Consider the following 18188-nt stretch of genomic DNA (forward strand, 5'->3'; position numbering starts at 1 on the left):
GTTTCTTTGGGGTTCTGAGTGAGTGACTGTTCTAATGGAAACGCAGAGAAGTGTGTAGGACTGCAACTCTGCCCCCTGGTCTCAACTCTGGGTCGTCTTGGTTTTGGTCTACTAATAAAATTGGCCCTACTTCTAGATATGAGAGCTGCTCCATCAAACGTGGGATGTAGCCGCCTCTCCTAATAGTAAATGGACTGCACTTATATAGTGCCTTTCTAGTCTTCCAACAATTCAAAGTACTTAACACTGTATGCCAATATTCACCCATTGACACACACGTACACTGATGGCAGGGGCTACCATGCAAGGTGCCAACCTGCTCATCGGGAGGGGAACCAAACACATTCACACACCGATGGCTGTGTCATCGGTGTGTGAAGCGTCATTTGCTGGACACCACCCCAACAGCCAGCAGCTATGATGACATGCAGCTAAACATGTTATCACTAGTCAGATTTGACAGGGGCATAGAGAAAACTATGGAATCCAACATTGTCTTTGCATATGTACAGACAGACTCAACATTAATTTTAGTGACCACCGACTGGCATAATCTGGAATTGTTACTGCCGACATGAATAACAATTGTACTATATTTACGCTTATCTATGTTGCCCGCTCTGGCCCCAGGAATATATTTGTATTTGTATTTATCAGCTCACACCACACTGGGGGCTGGCTAATTACAATGGTTAACAATTGGGTTTCCATGATACAGAGCCGCGCTTCCAATTCACCGAGCCTTGCCTCCAACATGGTACCATTATCATTAAAGGAGGCAGAGGAATAGCACATATGACACACCGAGCAAGAGAGAGCAGGAGAGAGAGAGAGGGAGACAGATAAGCCATCGCTAATAAGTAGTAATGAAGAATACAACAAATTAATTGGGTTGAGATGCAGAAACACTACCAGTAACACAGAAACTCCAGCAACCACGAATGAGACAATATGCTTACCACAGCACATCAGCAACACGTCTGCGTGCTTGCGTGTGTGTGTGAGTATGTGTGAGTGTGGGCGTGTGAGAGAGAGAGTATGTTCGTGTGAGAGTATGTGGTAGAATATGTGTGTGTGTGTGTGTGTGTATGTGTGTGAGGGAGGGAAATCATTTGGTGTTCAATTTAATTTTTATTTATATAGTGCCAAATCATAAAAACTTATCTCAGGGCACTCTTCACATAGAGCAGGTCAAGACTGTACTCTTTAATTTACAGAGACCCAACAATTCCCCCATGAGCAAAGACTTGGCGACAGCGACAAGGAAAAACTCCCCTTTCACGGGAAAAAACCTGAGAGAAAGAGGGAGGAGGAGAGGGGGGGGAGAGACACAGAGAAGCATAATAACAACACTAATAACAATAACAACATCAATAATAATAGAAATATGACTAGTAATAATAATAGCAATAGTACAGTTTTCCTGTGAGACAAGAAAGCACAAAGACTCCGGGGAAGAAGTTAGTAACAGTAATGGTACATGAATGTGTTCACTTTTTCTAGTTTTTGTCAGTACACATGCAGCTGCATTCTGGACCAGCTGGAGAGACTTCAGAGACTTGTTAGGGCAGCTTGATAACAAGGAATTGCAATAATCCAGCCTAGAAGTAAAATGTGTGGACTAGTTTTTCTGCATCTTTTTGAGACAGGATGTGCCTGATTTTTGCAATATTACCTGAGTGAAAAAAGGCAGTCTTTGAAATTTCTTTTGGGGAGTGTAAGGACATATCCTGATCAAAGATAACTCCCAGATCTGGAAGGAGCTGGAAGCCAGGGTGATGCTATCCAGAGTGGCTATATCATTAGATAATGTGTTTCTAAGGGTGTTTAGGGCCAAGCATAATAACTATAATAGCACAATAGCTAGTTGATGAACGGCATCTGCATGTATGTGTTCCCCTTGTCCAGGTGGGACAGAGTGGTGTGGGGGGTCAGGGCAATTATGTCATCTGTGGATCTGTTTGATTTGTAGGCAAATTGTAGGGAGTCTAAATGAGCTGGAAGAGATGAGGTGATGTGCTTATTAACTAGCTGCACAAAACACTTGATGACCACTGAGGTCAAATTGATGGGGCAGTAGTCATTGTGGCAGTTGACAGTGGACTTCTTTGGCATTAGAATAGAGGTGTGATCAGTTTCCCCAAAAGCAGGGCATGAGAGGGGTTTGTAACGGTCCTTAATGGTGGTGTAGCAGTGGTAAGCGTGTGCTGTCCTCTTGTGATACTGATACTGATGTGCTAGTAGTATTTTGGTATTTTGGTAGTCAGCAGTTTGGAGACAGGAGAGCAATGTGATGTTAATTTGCCTCTCATTCACCCATTCACACACCAATGGCAGCGAGGTACAATGTAAGGTGCTGTCCTGACCAACAGGAGCAAATTGAGGTTCAGTGTCTTGCCCATGGGCACTTCATGTGGACAGAAGCCAGGGATCAAACTGCCCTGTGATTACTGGATGACCAGCACTACCTCCTGAGCCACAGACGCATGTCTATGCTGTTACTACCTCAGCTATTTGAATGCCCTGATTTGGATGGTAGGAAATTCCAAGTGAGAAGTTAACTCCTTCACTACTATTGAAAACTTTACTTAGTTTCAATGGCAACTTTATTTACTGCTGTCATTGTTTTTTGACATACACTCCACTGAATCTCTTGATATTAATGCAATTCGGTCTTCTCTGAATCCCTTTGTCAATTTCTCACCAACAAAGTTTTTCCCTTGTGTGGACAGTCATGTGTTGTGTCAGATTTCCTCTCTGTGCAAATCTTTCACCACAAACAGAACAACTACATGGTTTCTCCCTTGTGTGGACTGACAGGTGTTTTGTGAGATTGCCCTTCTGAGTAAATCTTTTTCCACATAGTGAACAACTAAAGGGTTTCTCCCCAGTATGACATCTCATGTGTGTCTGCAGATGGTGCTTTTGGCCAAAACTTCTACCACATTTAGAGCAGCTCAATAATTTATTGCCAGTATTACATCCTATATTGTTTACAGTAACTTTATTTTTCATAGTATTTAAGTCTGTCTGAGGTTTCTTGGTCTCCTTCCAATCACCATCATTATCTTCAGTTTCAACTTCAGAAGAGTGTGAAGTCTTGTCATCAGATCCAGATAGCCATTTAAAACAAGATACTGATATCCTGGCTGTTTCTGGTCCTCCACAGCCCTCTCCATCAACCTCTGTTCTTCTCATCTGTTCAGTTGAGCTGCTGGCTGGAGGTTCTGACTCTCTGTTTTCCTCAGTTTGTCTTTGATGAAGCTGTGACAACTGAGCTTTCTCTTCATCATCATTCTGCACAGGGACATGAGTAAATAGGAACTTGGTCATATCATCTTTCTGCAGTCCTTGCAGCTTCTCATCCTCCTGACGGGTCCAGAAACCTTCCTTCTCCTCTTTAATGTGTGGGTGCTCCTGGTGCTCTTGGATCAGACTGGGGCTCCACTTCTGATGTTCACAGGAAATCTCTTCTTTAATCACCAAATGCTGCTGGACATCTGCAGAGTATACTGAAATACAGACACATAATCAAGTTAAAGTTAAAACCTTTAATTATTTTAATGAGGTGAGTGAGGAAAGAACTGAATGCCAGGTGGTTCTGTACAACTATTTACTGCAATAAAGACATAATTCTAAGCTTGGGTGAGTTTAACATACTGTACATGTTGATGTTGCAACAGATCACATGCCTTGGGAACTGCATAGTCTTTTATATTACATGGGTTTCAGTCAGTGTTCCTACTAATAAGTACAGGCACACACTTGATCTTATCACTAGAGAAGTCTCTAATCACAAATTGGTCACTGGTGTTGCTGTCTGATTATTTTTGTGTATTCTTCTCTGTGTCATCACACTCAAGAGTAGTCTGACCTTGCAACAACTCTGATGCATACAGATTGCTTTATGTCCATTTTTAATAAGAATCATACTCTTCCCATGACCTCTGTTCCTCCATCATCATTTTAGTTATGTCCCTTAAAATCAGAAAAGACAAACCAAAAACTCAATGGAAAAATGCAAATACAATTTGGGGAAGTCTGGGTCAATTCATTACACTTGTAATTGTTGCACGTGTCTCGGTTCACTATTAATTATTTATTATTATTTGTCCATTGTCAGCTGACAAAGTGGATGTCAGACACTTTTCAGCATACTCGGAAAGCAGGATTGAAAGGGTGTGCTCACTTAAAGGTATAGTCAGTGATTCTAATCCAATATGTATTCAAATATCTCCTCAGGTTCTGCTAACTGTCTGTTCTGTGTGCACGCTGAAAAAAAATCTGGTGCTCATACACTGCCCAGGCTCTGTAAATGGGTATGTAAACACATTGGGTCGGAGCGAGCCACACCACACTACTCCAGCCAATCAGCAACAAGGAGCGTTCGTGCCCACGCACAGGACTGGGAGAGGGAGAGGAGATGGGGTAGAGGAGGCTGTAGGAGTAAGACGGACAGTAAATCTGCTACTGGCGTAGTCTAGAAGGAGAGATGGCTGAGAAACAGCCAAAGAGGAGGAGATCAGTAGAGCAAAAAATAAAAAAGAAGGGCTTTGATCAGGCAAGGGCAAAGACCTGCGTTAACATCGGTGTGGCTCTCCAATGGTGGAGGGAACTCCAGGAGTGGAAAGCCCTGAAGGCGGACGCAGAGGTTGCTATGTTTCTGCTGCACAGGTGGGTAACATTAGTTTTGCTATGTTTCACATAACCAAAACCTGCCATTCGACATTCAGCTTACTCACTTTGCCAAGATATACAGTTGTTGTGATTTTGCTATTAGGGGTGCGCAAAAAAATCGATTCACATAAGAATCGCGATTCTATCTCTGCTGATTCAGAATCAATTCAGAAATTCCAAGAATCAATTCACATTTTTCAGTCTTGCCACAATGCTGTTTTCCATTTTTTCCTGACATGAATTAGCTCGCAAAATCCCATAGATGGTGCAATGACGCCGCCCCAGACCCAAATCCGGGGGCAAGAAGGAAGTGAAGTGTGTGTCATGGAGAGGCCGCGAGCAATGGAGTACCTGACAGAAAAACAAATACAACCTGGTCCATCGGCTATGAATGCAATCATTTGGACATATTTTTGATTTTCTTATCTCAGAGGGAAGAAGGAGCTTGACAAGACTAATGCCATTATCAGGCACTGCAATGCACTTCCGCAGGTTTGTGCCATTGTGGGCTTATTTATTAGTAACCGCTGTGAAACAGTCAGAAAATAATGTTTTATTGATCTGATTCACCAGCTTCCTCACCAACGTTACCAGCACTCCCTCTCCTCATTCACTCACTAGCTCGCTCGACCACTGCTTCTCTCTCTCGTCTTTTTATAATGAGTTGGGAAGCCGTCAGCAAAGCCTAACTTTACTTTTAACATTATCAAACGAAGAGAAATGTCCTCCCCTCTTCCTAGTAATGTTTTTGTCATATGGCAGGGTTGTACAGCGTTACAGGTTGCGTTTCTCCAAAAGTTGATTCTGGTTCAACTTTCTCGCTGCGGCCCCTGCAGCCCTCCACCCCCACAGCCTAAACGCACAACGCACAACAGGTCTGCTGCCAGCTGGTTATCTGAGGACGGTAATGAGAAATTAATTTTCTCTCAGTGAAAAACGTAGTCTCCTTGAAGCTTATGACAAACTGCCAAAAATGAGCCAACAAGATGCGGCAGCGAAACAAGCGTTTAAACAACACTTCTGTATTTTGAAACAGTCAATAGAATTCAGTAAATGGTGAAGCTGTCTGTTTCATTACTTTATATTCATGTAGTAAATATACAAATATCAAATAGATGGTAATCTGCATAAGAAATTAAGAAAAAGAAACAAAATTGGTTAGCCTATAATAATCACTTGCTAATAGTGATCAATTTTCTTGTTTGCACTTTGCAGCTAAATGTAGCAGGCAGCTATTGTTTGTTTGATTTTGTGAATTGAAGGAAGAATTTAAGTTATTTGAGGTTTTACACTTAGCAGTTTATCTTTGCAATCATTTTTATTTTTGTATTAAGTATTCGTTTGACCCTTTGTCTCAGGGCCGCTTTGGTTTCCTATTGACTAGGTGGACTAAAGGAACATAAATCTTACTCAGGTTGACATTGAGTAGCAAATGTTTACATTTGATTCACTGTGATCTTTTTTATTTGAGACCTATAAAAGTGTCTACTGCAGGAAAATGGAAAGAGTAACTCTAAACATCAATCTAGAATCAAATCTATGAATGTATTGAATTGAGAACTGATTTTGAATCGCAAATCGAATCGCTTTTGAATCGTGAATCGTTTTGAATCGCAAATCAAATCGTGACCCCAAGAAATTGAATCGAATCGTGAGATTTCCTGAATCGTGCACCCCTATTAGCTATGTATAGTAGCAGGAGAGTTGTGAGTATAGCTGTCTGTCCGCTCTGCATGTTAGCTTCACAACAGCAATTATAGCAACAGTTTGCTAACCCACAACTTAGCTAACCCTAGTCACATTACCTGCTGTGTAGTTGTTCACTCTATATCATGGTATTTGTCCATACAATGTTTGCAAAGTGTTTTATAGCCATGAAGACCTAAAAACTCAGGCTTGCTAGCACAGTGGGATTATTTGGATTGATACACAGGTCGAAATGGTTAGCTTAGCTAAAAACCTACAGTCCTATCCTCAGTCACTGTAGTTTTGTAAAATCAACCTTAACAACTAACTCTGGCTAGTTTTTACTCTGTTGTGTTTTGGCTGCTGTGTTAGATATATAGATTGAAATATTGTATGTTAAAAATTTGTTACTGTTTCATATTTGCAATTCGATGTGCACACATGCAATGAGGTTTGTCACACAACACATTGTCATCTCTGTTACATTTTGTGATGAGTACAGACAAGTAGAGTTACAATTTTTCATATGCCATTTCAATTCTGTGTCGAAAGGTGATGGCCGGCTGGCTAGTCCTGGGTTTTGTGCTCAGTAATGCATGAATTCTGCCATGGAGAATGATGCAAAGCAGATTATCTACATAACCAACATTGATTCTGTCATCATGGAGAAGGAAGGCTTTGTAAGGGCATTTGAGACTCTTCATCGAGAAGTCAAGCTGACTGAAATATTCCCAGATTTCAGCTCTTTTCAGTAAGTACTAGTAGTGCTTGTGTAGATGAGGTTGATCTAACAGCGATTTTTACAGAAATACATCTGCCTATTGGACTGTAATTACTGTGTTTTATGCACTGGGTTTGTAGCTAGCATATGTGCTTCTTGTATTTGTTCTCTCCATATAGATCCAGCCAGGTGGGAATTCAAAGATAAGGGGGTGCAGCACTCCCTTGATGTGTGGCACGGTTCAGAAAACCTTTCAAGAGGACTACTAGTGGTAAGTTTATACATTCTCTTTTTTCAGGTTCCATACATTCTTGGTGTATGCTCCTTATAATCTTTTGAGACATGCACGCTTTGTGATGTTTAGTGTTCTATTTACAGGCAAGCCAACAGAAGGGGTGCTCCCATCCTTTTGCAGTGGAATAAAGACATTTGCAACCATTTCTGGTACTGCTGCAAGATGGCTGACAGCTATGACAACTTCTTTGTATGTATTAGTGAAAGTATATTGGACTTTTGGATTGCAACTAACATGTTGAATGGATGATTTTTTAAATGTCATTGATCACATACCGTAGACAGTGCACATTGTCCTGAGACTTTTCAATTTTGTGAATGAGTATTTCCACTAATAGCTAACTGGCATGTAGATGTAAATGTAAAGTGCCACATGAATCACAGCTCAGTTATCACAAATGGTTAGAGGTTCCCTCAAAAGCCTTTACACTTTTCTCTATTCTGTGCAGATCAGATCATGTGTTCACACGCCACAGAAGTTGACATTACTCTTCCAATGACTTGCATTTTAGGACATGTATATCAGCCTCCTTCATCATGTCACAGGAGAGCATTCATGGGCACTGGGTAGCTGCCACCATGGTCCCCTAGTTGAGGTCAGGGACAAAGAGTGGATTGAGGCAGATTCTGTGGCCCATCAGAAACTTGTTGAATTAATTATGGATGCACAATGGCTCAAGGACATCCCAAAGTATCTGCATTTCACGTGTGTAAGACTGATCTTTTGTTACCTACAATTTTGCTCTATACTGTGCTTCTGTGCCCTTGTTAAAAATATGTCATCATCTTTGGGTTTTTTTTCCGAAATGCCCAGATCAACTGTGGAACTTTCATTCCATAAGCATATCCTGATGTACACTAGCTTCAGCTTCAACCCCCCTGTATACAGTGGTTGCATATGCCAGCTGCTTTTTCATATATATATATATATATACACACACACACACACACACACACATACATATAACCATATTATTGCTGTTAACCAATAATAAAAGATGTTTTGTGTCATTACAGGTATGGGAAGGTGTATAATAAAATGTCTGGGAAATGGCGCTTGCAAACCATAAAGGAGGACAAGGACTACGGCTATTTCTGTGAACTCCAAGTATCTATTCTGCATCCGATGCAGGGATGCCACTTAAAAAAAAAATCAAGGTCTGGTGACCCAAGACTTCTTGGACCTTTTTCAGGTGAACAGCTTTTGAGGACACAGGTCAGAGGAGGAATAGGTGAGGCATGGCTATAATCTTTCAACAAAAAAAATCGGCACTCTGAAAAATGTTATTACAAACACACGTGTCATTTTCCATGTTTATTATAAATACATTTTCAACAAACAGTACCACACAATAAATAAAAGTAGAAAAAGTAGAAAAGTACAAAGTGAATAAAATATACAATAAAATTAGGGAAATACAGTAACATTGCCTACACTCTGCTAGGGATGTAGCCTGCATACTGGCCCTGGGGATCATTCCAGTTCCTTCTGGCCAGTCTGAAGACCCTTTCCTCCAAAATGTAGAGGTCCATGTGCACTTCCTCTCTTTGTCGGAGGGCATCTCCCTGCATCTCTGGCAGACACACCAGGTTGGCTGACTCTGGACAAGGTGGGGTGTGGCTGTAGGGTCTCCAATTGATGAAGGCAGTAGGTCGAACATCACGCCTGGGTCCCTTATCAGACAGTGCTGCAGCAGCTGATGAGACTGCTCAAGGTCCAGGCCCTGAATTATCTCCCGAGATGAGGAAAATGCTAACATAACGTTTCATTAGTGGTCCAAAATAAAATTTATTATGACCAGACACAGTTGCTTTCACATTACATATGGAGCCAGTGTCAATCCAGAGGTAATATTGCTGTTTTGATGTAAAATGGGTCTTATTACACAGGATAGGGGTCTCATGTAGAGAATTGGTGAAATAATTCAAGCAAGCAAGGCAACATATTTGCTCAGCCGCAAGTCTTTGGGCCTGCAGCATCTGCACACGCTGTAGGTCACTAGGTTCCAGGCTACTCGTTGAACTAGTTGCACTCCGACCTCTTCCTCTGCTTTGTCAGCTACTCTTCCTCTTCCACATCCTCGCCCACGAGGAACAGAGCTAAATCATGATAGTAACACATGTAAACATCTGAGATATATCCTTGCAAACTTAGTATAAAATTATTTTATTTGCTACCGCAGACATACATCACATTAAGTTCCCTTTGAATTACACACCCTCAACTGTGTGACATTATTCGTCCTGTCTATCTGCTCTTTTATCCTCAACTTATACTATAGTAAGAACAAAATGTAACTAATATCAATAATATAAATAACATCAGAGATACTGTATAACCCTGCAAAGTTATTTTCTTCCTAGTTCTTTTAAAATTAGCAATAAACAGCACTGCTCCATGTATCACTGATGGTAGAGTAGAAGTTACCGTTACTTGTGAAGTTAGTAGCAATGGCTAAGCTACTCCTCGGCCTAGACTTTGGCTTTGATAAGTAATTGGCTTCAACATCTATTTAAATATTAACAGGCTTATTATCACACTTGCTACAATACTACTAAGAACATATGCCACCTGCTTTTTCATAGCGATAAATATTGCTTCCCCTTATTGAGGCTAACTTACCCTTGAGCAGCAGACACTCCAGATTCCTGCATATTGGTCAGTTCGCCCAGTTGCTACTGTGTTGCCTTGGCAATGCGCGTCCATTTTTGGCGGGGCCTCTGAAGGAGCACAAAGGAAGGGGTGTACTTGTTTTGATGTTAATCTCAAATATCAACAACCTTTTTCCAGCATCGCTGACTCTACCTTTAAGGAATCACTCGACTTTGTGAGCATCAAAGGTTATATTGTGGTTGCATATGATTATGAGTGGTGGCTGGGATGTGTTGAAGAAACGATGCACAGCACTGGAGAACTGAGATTGAATTTTCTCTATCCTCATGGACCATCACCATTGTACATGTTCCCATACCGCCCTGATACACTTGTGATGGACCACCAGGATGTGCTACTGGTAGTTGAACCTGTGATGGCAACAGGATGGATGTACACAATTTCGAGCAAAGACACAAATTGCTGCATCAAAGGCTCTGAAGGAGCACAGAGTGTAGTCACTGCTTTGTAACTTCATTACCACCTCAACAGTAAGGTAAGAGTACTTTTGCAATTAAATTGAATTAACATTTATCTTCAGATTCATGATTCCACTTCTGGGGGGTGCTGTCAAGCCATTTTGCCCCATCTTTTTGCAAGACCCGTAAAATATCAAATTTTTTGCTGGAACTGAGGCACCTGCCAATTTTCGTGACTTTTGGGGTATGTGCATCTGAGAAATAGATGATCAAAGAGTTGTAATAATAATAATAATAACGATAACAATAATAATAATAATAATAATAATAATACCTTTGGATACAAGAGGGCTGTGCTCCACTTAGTGCTCAGGCCCTAATAATAGAGAAGAATTCCTTCAATTACAAGAGGGCCTTCGCACCGCTAGGTGCTCGGGCCCTAATAATAAAGAATAAGAATCACTTCAATTACAGGAGGGCCTTCGCACCATTCAGTGCTCGGGCCCTAATTAAAGGTGCAAGCAGCAATGATCGTCCCATCGCACCCCTGCGCACGTTGCGTCAAAGGGCTTTTATTGCAGGCATGCAGATGTGTTCAGGACCGGTCTGTTATCGAACATTGCATGAAAGAGTTAGATATCATTTCCTGTTTCCACTATGTGGCGCTAGAGAACACCCATTAAGTACACATCATGTTGTTGTATATCAACTGTAGACCATACCTTGAAAATTTCATGTGAATCAGATGATGTTTGTCATATAAGGCTGACTTCCTGTTGTCAGTAGGTGGCACTATGACTATGATTCAATATTGACATGTAGATGTGTTCAGGACAGGATTCTTATCAAGCTTGAAAAATTTGGTGCAGGTTGGACAATGTACATTCAAGCTGCAGCAACTTCCTGCTTCATGGCGAAATGTCAATGTTTGCTGTGTCACCACAGCAAGGGCGTTCAGCAAAAACTCAATATTTAGAAAAGTTTTGATCACAAACTAGTCTAGATGACACACACTGATTTTGAAGTCGTTATGATGCATTCTGTAGGGGAGTTCGTTAAAATATAAGGCATGCAAAATCGCCAAAATTGACCACTGAGTTCAAAATGGCTGACTTTTGGGTTTAAGCTATGGGTCCAAGAAACTTTGTTGTGCCCCCTGACATGATATATGTGTGTACCGATTTTCATACATGTAGTTTTAACGTGGTGCGGTGGCTGCTTCGTTGAAATATTGTAGGGGGAGCTGTTGAGCCATTCTGTCACACCATGCCGTGACCTATACAATATTACAGACTTTAAGACCTGTCATATGTGTGTAAAGTTTTGTGAGTTTTCAAGCATGTCTAGCCCCTTAAAAACAGCTTGGTATTTTGTGGCGAACAATGTGTTGCCATGGCAACAGCTTTTGACACAAACTCAAAAGCCTCAGGAGTTATCGTCATCAAGGTCTTTCCAAATTTTATGTGTTTCTGGCTAACCTGCTAGGAGTAGTTAGCAAAAGAGAGGCGCTTAAGACTTCCTGTTGCCAGTAGGTAGCCTCTACTTGCCTTCAGACCAGGACCCTTATCAAGCATGGGAAATTTGGAAAAGATTTGATCATGCAGAATCAAGTTATAACACTTCATTTATGGCAATACATTGAAATTCGCTGCGCCATCACAGCAAAAGGCGTCCAGTGAAAATTCACCATTTTCACAATAAGGAATCATCAAGACTAAAGGCTTTTCTGATAAAATTTCAGATGGATCTGTTCATCTTACTTCGTACAGCTCATAAAGGTACAGAACATGTAACTTCCTGTCACCAGTAGCTGGCGCTATGAGTATGTCTCAATATTGACACATAGATGTATTCAGGATTGGACCCTCATGAAGCATGAGAAATTTGGGGCAGATTGGAAAATGTACGTTAAAGTTATAACAACTTCCTTTTTCACGGCAAAACAAAGTTTGCCGCGTCGCCACGACAAGGGCATTCAGCGAAAACTCAAGATTTTGATAACTTTTCATCAGAAAGGTCTTTAGATGACTTCAAAATTTGAAGTTGGTGGGATTAAATCTCTAGGAAGAGTTCGTTAAAATACAACTGGCAAATGGCAAAATCTGCTTAAATATTGAAATTAAATTCAAAATGGCTTTGAGTCCAGTTCTGCTCAAGGTTTCTTTATGTTAAAGGGAATTTTTCCCTTGCCGGCCACGCCAAGAGCTTGCTCATGGGGGAATGATGGGTCTCTGTAAATTAAAGAGGACAGTCTAGACCTGCTCTATATGAAAAGTGCCCTGAGATAACTGTTGTGATTTGGTGCTATATAAATAAAATTCACTTGACTTGAATGTATGCAAAATCTTACACAGAGCAATGTACTGGAATGTGTGTCTTGCATTGTTTTTTTTTTTTTTTACTTAGATCCAATATTTTAATATTGTTTTTTCTGGCAAAATGTCTGTGTAGGCAAATATATTGAATACATTGAGATAAAACAGAAATATTATCTCCACAAGCACAGGCTTACCTCAAATTGTATTGTATGACATTTTTCACAGTATTGAGCCTCAACCATCGGGTCACACAAAGAAAGGCCTACATGTAAACTCTTGAGGCCTGGCCACGAGGCCACCTCTTTTCCTTTCCCCTGATCAAAGGAACAGCGCCAAAAGCAGCTGACAGACTCCATTTCCAATTATGCTTGGCAATTTTTTACATAGGTGCTAAACAGGAAAAGGTCTCAACAAACAGTCTCTCATTGGCAGGGACACCCCTGCACAGAGAGTGTCATGATGACACAGCCGTGACATCACCGCCCCTTTAAAACCTGAGGAAACACAGAGAAACATGCCTTCATTGTGAGCCGAGCTGGGGGGAAGTTCTATCTCTCCGTGAGCCAGCTTCACTAAAAGTAGGTACCCCATGCACATGTTTTCCCCCATCAATTTGAAGACTCCCCTTGCCGGACGAGATGAGACTTTGCCGTGTTCACTCCAACACTATCCCTGGATCCAAGAGAGATCGCTGCTGCAACTATCTCTCTCACCACCTGCAGAAGGAAGGAATGGATTTTCTTCACAAAGACGTGGACAACTTCTCTACCCCGCTCTTCTTCCACTGAGTCGACTGCTGTTTTCTCCGCCATGGCGCCAAGAATCAGCTTGCCGTGAAGTGGCACCATCAGTATCCAAGCCGAGGAACCAAGCCGGACTTAACACACACAGCCTGCTCGCTTTCTTAAGCGACCAAGTAAGAGGCTTAAGTCTGGGCAGAGGCAGTGTTAGTTTGTGTGTTAGTTTCAGCTTCAGTGCTGTTATTGTGTTGTTAGCGTTCAGCTTTTTAAGCTTTATTGCTATTGTTTTGTTGTGTTACTTGACGAACCGCCGAGTCCTTTTCTCCTGCTTTACTCTGAGGAGTATTTTGAAGTTTGCTGCCTGTTTAGTGTCACCATGCTAGATTGTTTTTGTGTTTTTCCCACACAGGACTACTGCTGTGTTTGTGCCACCTTGAGTAAGAAAATAAGTTGCTTTGTCGATCATAAACCAGACAACGTGCGTTACAGACTGCCATCCATACATGCGCTCTCTGTGGACAAAGGAACCACTTCTCTCCCCCTCACAGTCGCTTTCCTTCCTCTTTCTTCCCTCTTGTGCTAACCCACACACATGCGCGCGCACACACATACATGCTCCAACATCTTCTTACACATCTGATGGTCAGATAACGTCAGCCAGAGCGCTGCTCTACCCGTCCTTATCTGCCATTAGACACACATGTTTTGAAAAGAAGAAATTGTTTTAAAAAGTTTTGCTAGGGTATAATTACATTTTAGAATAGTTGTTCATTGAATGAAGCATTTGTTAACTTTGTTAATTCTGCTAAGTTTAATAAACACTGCTCTATCTTTAAAGAGAAGTTCTTTTGTCATTATTGTGTTTAATATATTGTGAAAAGTGGCTGATTGAGGTAGTCAGAGCTTGAATTCAACCCTTCTTTGTTCACCTTTGAATGTTGATATCCCTCAGATAGTAATATTCTAGGTGAACACTTTTATGAGACTACCTTGTTAGGTTATTGGTCTCCGTTTCCGCGTGGTGCTCTCGGTCGAGATAGCGTTTGTTTGGGGGCCAAAATTGAGGCAAAGTCTTATACTGACAGGCTAATTGCGGACTCCCTGTTGGATTTAGGTCAGGAGTGTCAGCGTATGATTTGTGGGTCTTGATGAGACGAATAAGTCTGTCTGTCTTCTTTTCCTTTCCTGCATCCACCTAATTTTCAAAGAAAACAGTGAGAGAATCCCACTGTTGCAGCAAACGGTTCACACACTGCCCCAAAGACAGCCATCTTGTGGAGGCCAGCTTGAGGATCTTCCTCATCTCTGCATCACACATGATCTGTATGTCACGTAGACTTGACTTTCTCTTGCTGCTTTTCTCCAGATAGTAATAAATGGTGATAAGGAAGTCTTGAATGTTCACACTAAGCTGCCTGGATGCCCTCTCTCCAGCACGGTGTATGAGGTGGCAGGCACAACCAACTAGGCAGATGTGTGGATTTTGTGCCTTCAAAAAAGCTGCTACACCTTTCCCCAAACCTTGCATAATTGCAGCATTGTCAGCTGCAAAGCTGACACAATTTGACCATGGAATGTCTTTCTTTTTCTGTTCACCATCAAGCCATTCATATATTGCTCTCCCAGTAGACTCTCTTGATTCACAAATCTTGAGCAACATCACAACTACCCTTCCAAGACTGGCATCAAAGATCCTAACCACAATGGGGAACATTTTTATGTCCTCCATATCTGTGCTCCCATCTGTTGCAAGGCTGTATGGAAACCGCTTCATTGCTTCTGTAATGCACTCATCATCATTCCTGGCCAGTGTTTTTACTATGGATGCCATCTTGGTTCTGGCACAGCCATACTGTTTGGCTATCTCTATCGGGAAACATCTTCCTAAAGAGTGGTCCAGCGTGGTCTGCAGCAGCTAAAGGCAAGTTGTGTTCCACTATGAATGTAGTGAGAAGGGTTTCTGCCTGAATTGGTCTAGGGACTGAACCAATGACAGCCACATTTTTAAAATGTTTTTTCCCTTCCACGTGATGTCAACAGTCTGCAAGACTCACAAACAAACAAACACACACACACACACACACGCCTTTCTTCATAATTCTAGTTTTGACTGTTGAAGTGATCAGGCAAAACTGTATCATCTGACCTGATTCTAAAATATCAATTGAAATGCACTGGGCTATATTATAAGATAGGGTGAAAGGCAAAAGTTTGGGCACAACTGCTTAAAACCATTTTTCCATGATTAATATTTCATTGTATAACATGAGTGCTTATACAAACTGATAACCATAAGTGAATTGCATTCAATTATTAAATAAAAGTGGAAACATTTTATTTGGTATATTGTAACATGTTTTCATTTTTAAGTATTTACTGAGACTTATGTTGTAATGTAAGAAAACACTGTCAATTATGAATAAAACCCATGTTTCTGTTTAGAATTTCTGTTTTATTTGATAATTAAATAATTGAATCAGCTTATATAGGCAGACATCATATAGACCTTATGAAAAATATGTACCCTATTCAATTGAAAAATGATCTAGGAATGTTGTAGTACCTTTGTAACTAGAGGTTTAGCTACATTATTACCTAAATCTCCTTGGTGGCTAATGTCAAAATCATACTTGCACAATGTGCAAAATGCATGGTGCGGCACTTTTGAGTGGTGGAGGCAAGGCCACTGCTCTTGATATTTTGCGAGAAACTTCTGGAGGGAATGGACTCGCTTCTTTTTTAGTAGGTCTGCTGTTCTCTCTCTCCCTGTCAGCATCCTCATCATCTGACATCATCCTATTTCCTAACGGCTGGTTAGGACACACGGACACACAAACACACACATCTCCTGTTAACTTTTTAGGTAACGTTATTTCTGCCGTAGCCTACTTTTAATATGTGGATTTAATTCAATTCATAATTTCAACTTTCCACATCCACCCCGGTCCATTTACCTTCGGGAACCAGCAGGCTGGAGTGAGGAGAGGGAAGGAAAGCGATAAATGTTACTACACATTTGTCAATTATGTTCATTCCCGCTTAACATTTGGGTGAAGGATATGGGTGAAGGCAGGGGGAATGAATCCGGCACTATGATTGGTCGAACTCTTCTTCGTCTTTGTCTTTTCGGCAGGCTATACGCTGCTGCCTCTTGCTGTTAGACTTGAGTACTGCACAGGGGTCACAGATTTTTACGTACTGATACTGTCATGTAACATCTTTCTCCAAGTTGTTCAAGTTAGTTATAAAGTTGTGAAAAAGGTATGCATCTTTGTCCCCCACAAGCTACAAGATTTTCTAGCGTCAAATTGATCTGCATTAACTATAGTAAGTAGTGATGTTGTCATGGTGTTAATGTCAGACATTAAAGTAACACCTAATGTACGTTTATATGTGCAGTAAGAATACGTTTCCTTTCTTTGTATTTTATTTGTTATGTTTGCTCAACAGGTGAATATGTGTAAAAGGACAGTGAATACAGCTACATTTACATGAATGTTGAATGCTAACTGTTTACAAAATGTCATTATATATTTAGGCAAATAGTTAAGTTCAAGCACTTTTTCCAGTATTTTTGGAGAGAAGGAGGGAAGCAATGAAGGAATGTTGACTGTGAGAATCTAACATACCTTATTTAAAGCTTTTGTGTTGCTTTTTAGAATTGTGGCTTAAATGCACAATATCTTCAAAGATATATGTGAATTATATTAAACTAATTTGCTGGCATAGTAATATTATCTTAGTAATTACGTTACATTATCAGCATTTTCTTATTGACCATTATTACTAAAGCAATTATGCCTTCTATGGAGAGGTGGTAAGAGTTTTTTCACATTATCAAACTTATTGGCCCAGATTCATCACCATAAGCGACGGCGTACAGGTAACGACGGCTGAGTTGAGTCACACTGGTGACGGCGTACAAATCCTCTCCTATCACGTAAATGTCACACGACGGTCTCCTTCGTTTGGTTTTCCGTAGCACTATCCACCTGCCATATATACATTTCCATGTCTATGATTTTCCACGCGTCTGTTTCGGTTCGGGTCCAGCATTTTGGAGCCGCGAAGACTCGTATGAGTAATTTAGTTGATTAACTAGCAACGCAGTAAACGTGCTATTATACAAACCTGCTCTTTGCATCTCTGGGTCTAGGACCGTATCCGGGAGCTCGCGGAGGCGGCAGTCCATCTCCTCTTCATAGTTGGTTATGGTTTTCTCTAAATGTCCAAATATCTCCTCGACTGCCGCAGTTAGCCGCTGGTGGATGAAAATCTTCAGACCCTTAAGTCTTGACATTTTCCACAGATGGCTGTCCAAGTCAGAGTCGAGAACACAACTGAACGATAGCCTTACTGTTGTTTAGAGCTAATTTAATCTACACAGCCGGTGGTGGTGGTATTACTAGTGCTTCTTCTTTTTCTTCTTCTTCTTCTTCCTCCTCCTCCTCATTTTGTTTATTATTGTTATTTAAACAGCTTTTAGACGCATTACCGCCTCCTTTTGGATTGGAGTGTGGATCAGAATGGTTACTGCTGCCAAGTTCAGTGCTTTCTACAAATTGGAAAGTAGCCCTGTACCCCACATCCCCTGAACTCCTCTGCAACATTTTTTTCAAGCCAAGTGTCACGCAATTCCTTCCAAGTGTCACTTTAAGTGTCTGTCTCTCTGGTATCTAG

General features: G+C 41.1%; 1 protein-coding gene across 4 annotated transcripts; it reads right to left on the minus strand.

Moving 5' to 3' along the window:
- Positions 1 to 1182: 1182 nt before the first annotated feature.
- LOC137193559 (zinc finger protein 200-like) lies at positions 1183 to 17950 on the minus strand. Of its 4 annotated transcripts, none has more exons than XR_010930846.1 (3): positions 17640 to 17950; positions 16143 to 16318; positions 1183 to 3512 (listed from the first exon to the last, which is right to left on the minus strand). XR_010930846.1 is itself a non-coding variant. In XM_067604771.1 (3 exons), the coding sequence occupies exons 1-3, from the start codon at positions 17806 to 17808 to the stop codon at positions 9434 to 9436; spliced, it is 312 nt and encodes a 103-aa protein (XP_067460872.1). In that variant the 5' UTR covers positions 17809 to 17949; the 3' UTR covers positions 8681 to 9433. The 4 variants fall into 4 exon arrangements, 2 of the variants coding, with proteins under 2 accessions (XP_067460870.1, XP_067460872.1); XR_010930847.1 differs by lacking the exon at positions 17640 to 17950 and adding an exon at positions 16463 to 17633; XM_067604771.1 differs by lacking the exons at positions 1183 to 3512; positions 16143 to 16318 and adding exons at positions 8681 to 9478; positions 10002 to 10099 and having other exon boundaries at positions 17640 to 17949.
- Positions 17951 to 18188: the final 238 nt, after the last annotated feature.

This window comes from Thunnus thynnus, chromosome 12 (assembly GCF_963924715.1).
Source record: "Thunnus thynnus chromosome 12, fThuThy2.1, whole genome shotgun sequence".
Taxonomy (NCBI): Eukaryota; Metazoa; Chordata; class Actinopteri; order Scombriformes; family Scombridae; genus Thunnus; species Thunnus thynnus.

What these genes read in the sequence shown, in the direction of transcription:
- LOC137193559 (XM_067604769.1), bottom strand. Translation starts at nt 17,808, where the DNA reads ATGTCAAGACTTAAGGGTCTGAAGATTTTCATCCACCAGCGGCTAACT. An exon ending in CCCAGAGATGCAAAGAGCAG is followed by an intron (nt 3,513 to 17,639) that starts GTTTGTATAATA and finishes TCTGTATTTCAG; the next exon opens with TATACTCTGCAGATGTCCAG.